The sequence below is a fragment of the Austrofundulus limnaeus genome, unplaced genomic scaffold (assembly GCF_001266775.1).
Source record: "Austrofundulus limnaeus strain Quisiro unplaced genomic scaffold, Austrofundulus_limnaeus-1.0 Scaffold190, whole genome shotgun sequence".
Classification (NCBI taxonomy): domain Eukaryota; kingdom Metazoa; phylum Chordata; class Actinopteri; order Cyprinodontiformes; family Rivulidae; genus Austrofundulus; species Austrofundulus limnaeus.
Genome location: NW_013952592.1, coordinates 612,402 through 618,423, shown reverse-complemented (window position 1 = coordinate 618,423; position 6,022 = coordinate 612,402). Strand labels below are relative to the sequence as shown.

Sequence of the window (6,022 nt, the reverse complement as noted above, 5' to 3'; positions counted from 1 at the left end):
ACAGAAAGGCAGATGTGGCAGYGGAAGGTGTCAAAGCAGTTTGGAGAGAGAAACAAAGTAAAGAAAAAAAAAAAGAAAACGATTAATCGATTATTAAATTAGTCATCGATTATTTTAATAATCGATTAGTCGTCGGTTAATCGATTAGTCGTTGCAGCCCTATTTTTATTTCTGTATTTTCTTGTGTCTACCTTCAGGGTCAACCAAACACAGCATCACTCTGACAAGCCAAGATGAGGGAAATGGACCCAAAGTTAAAGACCTATCAGAGGCTGTTTGTCAAGCAACTGGTGTCCCACCTGCTTCACAGAAACTCATCTTTAAAGGTATACACTTTTTTTATTAAATATATTTCACTGCTTTGTGAGTGGCAATATTTAAAACCAAGTGCCACTAAAACTGAGGATGTGTGCACCTGTGTATGATGACGTGTTTATGAAAAGTCACTTCCTCTACAAGGCTGACCAGTTTGAGGTGTGCWGTTAGTTTATGACCATCCTCTACAATTCTATAAATCAGTTTGCTTTTATTACCTGGTTCTGCAGACTTTCAGTAGGAGACAAAGCAGGTTAGATCGCTAGTAAAATATTTTTAATGTAATTTTATTTTATCTTTTTTTTAAACTGATGTGACTGTTGCTGATTTTGTGTGTTTCTCTTTTTACATGGCCGCAAAGCCAATTTCCCTTCGACAATACAGTAAAGCTGAAAGTTGAGTGTGAATCTCTCCTGTTTATATCTGCAACATCTTACTGGCTTTCTAGGAAAGTCTCTGAAAGATATGGAGGAGAGCCTTTCCAGTTACGGAATCAAAAACGGCTGCAAACTCATGATGATTGGAAAGCGGGTAAGGTTGTTACTTGTGTTTTAACTTTAGCCAGAGTCTGTATATCCTAAAAGATATTAACAATAATCTATAAACAGAACAGCCCAGAGGAAGAAGCTGAACTGAAGAAGCTGAAAGAAATCGAAAAATCTGTGGAGCAGACCGCTAAAAAATTGGAGAACGTAGACGGGGAGTTAACTGGACTAAAGAATGTAAGGAATCAGTTGTGGCTTTTAACAGTTGTATTGTTGTGTCCTCCAACGTATTCTGAGGAAACGTTTCTCCTCAGGGCTTCCTGGCCAAAGACCTTCAAGCAGAGGCGTTGAGTAAATTAGACCACAGAGTAAAAATAGCAGCTGAGCAATTCATGAAGATCTTGGAGCAGATAGATGCTTTGGTAATGTGTTTTAGTTTTCTATYTATATCCAAAGGTGCGTTATATTTATATGTTTTTTTTTTAAAATAACAAACTGTTTTTATTTTAACAGAATGTCCCAGAAAATTTTACTGACTGCAGAACAAAAAAAAAGGGACTCGTAAAAACAGTGCAGGTTAGCCAGTTTTCGTATGTTCTTGACAACTAAACCTTTGTATTTTAGTTGAAAAACGTTGAGAATGGAAACTGAAACATAATCCTTTGATCCCCACAGGATTTCCTTGCTCAGTGCGACCGGATCGAGGCTTGTATATCAGACCACCTGTCTAAGATTCAGTCGAAGAACCTGGCTCTGGCAGAAAAATGAAACCTCTCATGTTGTTGTGTTTTACTGTATGTTGCTCTGTGAGCAATGCCAAAGTGGACAGAGAGCTTCAAGTAAGAAGCAGATCCTGGTTTATTTATTGTGGGTTTGATGTGTAGGAGAGAAAGGATTTTGTGAAAAGAAGACACAAAAACATGTTCCCCTGACTGGAAAACCACTTGTAATTTGGTCGATAATGAAATTATGTAGATCCCAACAACATAACTACACATCACATCAGAGTCCAGTCAATCAATATTAATCTTATACCAAGTGTACTGCGTGTGGCCTAAATTATGTGGACGCCCCATCAATGTGTTACAAAATCATTGACACTTGTTTATGTTATCAAGTTTGTTTTTGTTTACAATTTCAGTAGGATCTACTGGGCTTTGTTCACATTCTGTAATAGGAGTGACAGTGTGTTTATGTTCTTCATCTACGAGCTGAAAACTTGATGCATTGTTCAGGTCCTGTGTGAGAAAAACTGATCATCTGCTCATTTGATAATTGTTTTATGTCAGATGCTCTTCCTGACACAACCTGGACTCTTTTAAAATTTCAAGGCAGCAGGATCTGTGTGAATAACTGATTAAACTGATGAATTTATACAAATCAGGCGATTTCAATTCAAAAACATCTTTTGGAGTTCTTCACTATCCGTGCCACAGCTTTGAAAGCACAAAGCTGTTTAATTGGAACAGGCTCAGTCCATACACTTTTGGCCACATCCAGTTGATTATTTTGTAGTTGCAAGATAAACTTTGGTCGTATCTCTCATATCTGATCCTGTTTAATGAACAGTCTTTTAACCTTTGTGTGACGTATCCTTCGTTTTGAAATAAACCTCTGGAAAAACAACGAAAAGAGAAGTTGAGATTTGTTTCAGAACATAATTTAATCTCAAAACTTTGAATTTCTAACAACAACAAAAAACGATTCAGTCAATAAAACACCATGTGTCAGTTTATTTCCAGCTATATTCATGAGGGTCTTTTAGGTATTTACTTTCTCAGACAGACCCCGTAGTGGTGTCTTAACAGGTGTGCAAATTAGCTTTAAAAACAAAACAATAAAATAAACAGTTGGAAAGGGAAGAGGAAACCCAGATCCWCAGAGCAGCTTTAACAAATGACCTTCAAAAGCTATAAACCACAGCAATGCTTTGTAAGAAGCCACACTACTGGATACAGCTGATTTAAATTAAATAATAAAAGTTAAAACGTAGTGCATTAAGAACCTACAGTGTTTGTCACTAATCATCCTTRTCCTTTGCACCGTGTTTTAGAATACGTGTGAATGCAACATAGTTGAAGTTGCCTTTCTTGTCAATCGGCGCCTCCCGGAAGAGCTCGTCTACGTCTTCATCAGTAAACCGGTCGCCCATTGTAGTGAGCAGCTCCCGCAGGTACTCCTCCTGAATCACACCTGTAAAGACAAAATAGTTTTTAATGCCATGAAAGGAAAAAATATATATTTGCAAATACTGTTCCACCTTGAAGTAAAACTGAAACAACAGGGTAGATTAAAATGAAAAAGACACGACAGGGCTTGTGTTCAGAATGAACTCGCTTTTTTTTTATTTTTTTTACATCAGTTTCATTCAGAAAGCTCCGCTCACCTGTGCCCTCCTCGTCAAAGCAGGCGAAAGCGTTACGGATCACATCCTCCGGATCGGTGCCGTTCAGCTTCTCCCCAAACATGGTCAGAAACATGGTGAAGTTGATCGGCCCTGGAGCTTCATTCATCATGGCCTCCAGGTACTCATCAGTGGGATTTTTACCTGAAAAGTAGAAAAAAAATCATAAAGTAGCTACATAAATCAGGCTTCAGGGAATATGACTTTAATGAAAACAATTTTTTTTTTTTAAATAAAGCTTCGTTTAAATGTACAAGTCAAACCTAATGAGGCAAGCATGTCATGCAGGTCCTCTTTGTCGATGAATCCATCTCTGTTTTGGTCGATCATGTTGAAAGCTTCTTTGAACTCCTGGATTTGAGACTGATCGAACATAGCGAACACGTTGGAGGTGGCGCGCTGGGGACGCTTCTTGGTGTTCTTCCCCTTGGCCTTTTTACTCGACATGATGGCGTTTTTGTCCTGGAAGCCAAATGACATTARGATCGAGCCAAGCAACGGAACCTACACATTCAGTTTGTTTATATTTAAGGATTAAGAAATGACAGTGCAACCAGGTAGATGGGTTGATTGAACAATGGCTTGAAAGCTGTTATTCCAGCCTAATTACAAAAAACACTAATGCTAAACAAACATACTTGTCAGATGCACACATTGCTATAAAAAGATCACTTTGTTTACTTATTTTAAATTGCTTTGTCTTATAATCTAACACAATTACTTGTTTTTATATTGCACGTTATCACTTATTGATTCATAGCTGTTTCTTCTGTTGTCGTTTTATTTAGTCACATTAATTTTGCAATTTCAAAAAGTTAAATGATCATATGATTTAACATGCAGAAAAAATGTTATACTGCTGTAAATTTTGCTAATGGTAATTCTTACAACATTAAACTGGGTAAACCTTAGTGTCTCTTTCAGTGCTGATATATAAACCACAACAATCTGGTCTGTAATTAAGCTCCAGTACAACAACAGAGCATAGAACCCAATCAACCCGTTTTATTTATCACATCGATTCTTGACCTACATAACAAGCTAGCTTTAGCATGTTAGCTAAGATGAATTCACAACGATTTAAAACACGTAAAACGTGCGGGTTCTCCAGTTATCAAGGTTTAGGCGGAACAAAATAGATGAAACATTGACCCACCTGCTGAAGAATAAAAATATATAAACGTAAAGGCGAACAGAAAGCTATCGCCGACACATCCGGAGGATGACGAAGGASAAACCGACCAATCAGAGTGGAGCAGGAAGAAACCCAACAACCTGGAATATTCCATATTTATAGGGCGGTACTTATTTTGTTTTTATTTTTATTTCACATATTTTATTTGTAAAACATATAACATAAATGGTGATTTAATGAGGTATAAGTGCAATTTATATTTACTAAGATCGCCTGGTTTAAATGAAATCTTCTTCTCAACTCGACAAATTGTGTAATAAAGAYTTACCACCACTAGGTGGCAGCATCACAGCGCAGCGCGTTTAATGAAAATCATTCGCAGCACGAAATAAATTAGTCCAAGTAAAGAATTACGTGCGAATTAACTACAAGTCTCTAACGCTTGGAACTGTGTTCAAAGTGGAAAAATATGTAAATAAAAAACCAGAGTTTTACATATTGCTGAGACTCTGACAGTAATGAAAGTGACCCAACTTTAGTGCAGACAGCGCGCAGCTGAGCGGCAGGCCCAGCAGCTCCTGAGGTCCTTCTCGTGGTCTAAATTTAAAGCTGCCCTCGCCTTAAAAGGTCCTGACGGTGTCTTGTGCGTTCTGCCGAGTGGCAGCCTTATTTTTGTTCTGTGGACTTCTGTCCTGTCCACTGGCCCTCACCCTGCTGCTTTGCCTGGATCTGAACTTGCTTTCGCAATAACACACATTTTTACTCGCTGTGGATTGGAATATTTCAAATTTGTGGTGAGTAACGCGTAGAAACACTCGTTTTTTATTGTTATTTAAGTTCATGCTTTAATGAGGAAATGTTCCACTAGTTTATGTCTTGAGGCCTTCTTTTTCTATTGTTTTTTGTTTAAATATGTAACATTTCATTCATTGATGTCTCTTAAACTAACAAGGTATTATTTTAACATAGTGTACTTGTAGATTAGACTGCATGTATTACTTCTAATCTATCATAATAATCTATTAATCTATAACAAATTTCTAAAATGATCTGTTGTTTTTTGCTCATCATGTGGTTTTATTTGTGGCCTTTAGAAACTTCCACTGCTGCTGTAGTTTGTGTTTGGTCTCAAACTGCTGCAGAGCTGCAGMTGTAATCTCTGATATGCTGAGACTTTCCTGTTGAGCTGCATTTTTTTTTTCAACCCAACTGTCTCAAACAGGTTTGGATGATTAACTCCATATTGGATTTGAACAGCAACTTAGAAATTCAAATTTTTTTCTAGTTTACTTGTCCAAAATATTACAAATCTAGTGTGAATAYTATACATCGCACTGACACACAAAATGTTTCAGTGCTAAAAAAGTTATGCTTTGACATTGTCACTTCAACTTTGTATGTAGTACATTGTACTACAATTTACACATTTTTGGTCCTATTATTTCATAAATTTTTTTCTTCTGGTTGAGGTGTCAGCCTTAGACTATTTTTTATATTTTGTGTTGAATTATGTCCAGTGTAATTGATTGACGTGTCTCTGGTCACATTGGATGTTTTCATTGTTTTTATATTTTTCTTTAGTTCAGACGTTCCCAAACCTTTTATCTTCTCCCACAAAATATTCATGGCAAAAACTGTGACCCCAAATATTACTGGTCTGAGTACACGAACTTTGTTAATAAC

General features: G+C 37.0%; 3 protein-coding genes across 5 annotated transcripts in view; 2 read left to right on the top strand and 1 right to left on the bottom strand.

The window, feature by feature from the left end:
• Nucleotides 1-197: 197 nt before the first annotated feature.
• Nucleotides 198-2,426, top strand: bag1 (BCL2 associated athanogene 1; the record flags this gene model as incomplete). Its single annotated transcript, XM_014018360.1, is given in 6 exon segments — nucleotides 198-326; nucleotides 764-846; nucleotides 924-1,037; nucleotides 1,115-1,222; nucleotides 1,314-1,376; nucleotides 1,476-2,426. Coding segments are annotated over 6 exon segments (590 nt in total), but the record flags the coding sequence as incomplete, so codon positions are not given.
• An 18-nt stretch (nucleotides 2,427-2,444) lies between these two features.
• myl12.2 (myosin, light chain 12, genome duplicate 2) lies at nucleotides 2,445-4,466 on the bottom strand. The gene is made up of 4 exons (XM_014018361.1): nucleotides 4,361-4,466; nucleotides 3,468-3,666; nucleotides 3,187-3,348; nucleotides 2,445-2,993 (listed from the first exon to the last, which is right to left on the bottom strand). Exons 2-4 carry the CDS (start codon nucleotides 3,649-3,651, stop codon nucleotides 2,821-2,823), a joined length of 519 nt encoding a protein of 172 aa, XP_013873815.1. The 5' UTR covers nucleotides 3,652-3,666; nucleotides 4,361-4,466; the 3' UTR covers nucleotides 2,445-2,820.
• A 556-nt stretch (nucleotides 4,467-5,022) lies between these two features.
• The window catches only part of myom1a (myomesin 1a (skelemin)), a 22,935-nt gene continuing 21,935 nt past the window's right edge, over nucleotides 5,023-6,022 (top strand). For 2 of the 3 annotated variants that reach the window (XM_014018358.1, XM_014018356.1), the window contains exon 1: nucleotides 5,024-5,133. The gene's annotated coding sequence lies outside the window, so the exon portion shown is untranslated. Of the gene's footprint in view, nucleotides 5,134-6,022 lie in introns of all 3 variants that reach the window. The other variant, XM_014018355.1, reaches the window with a different exon arrangement.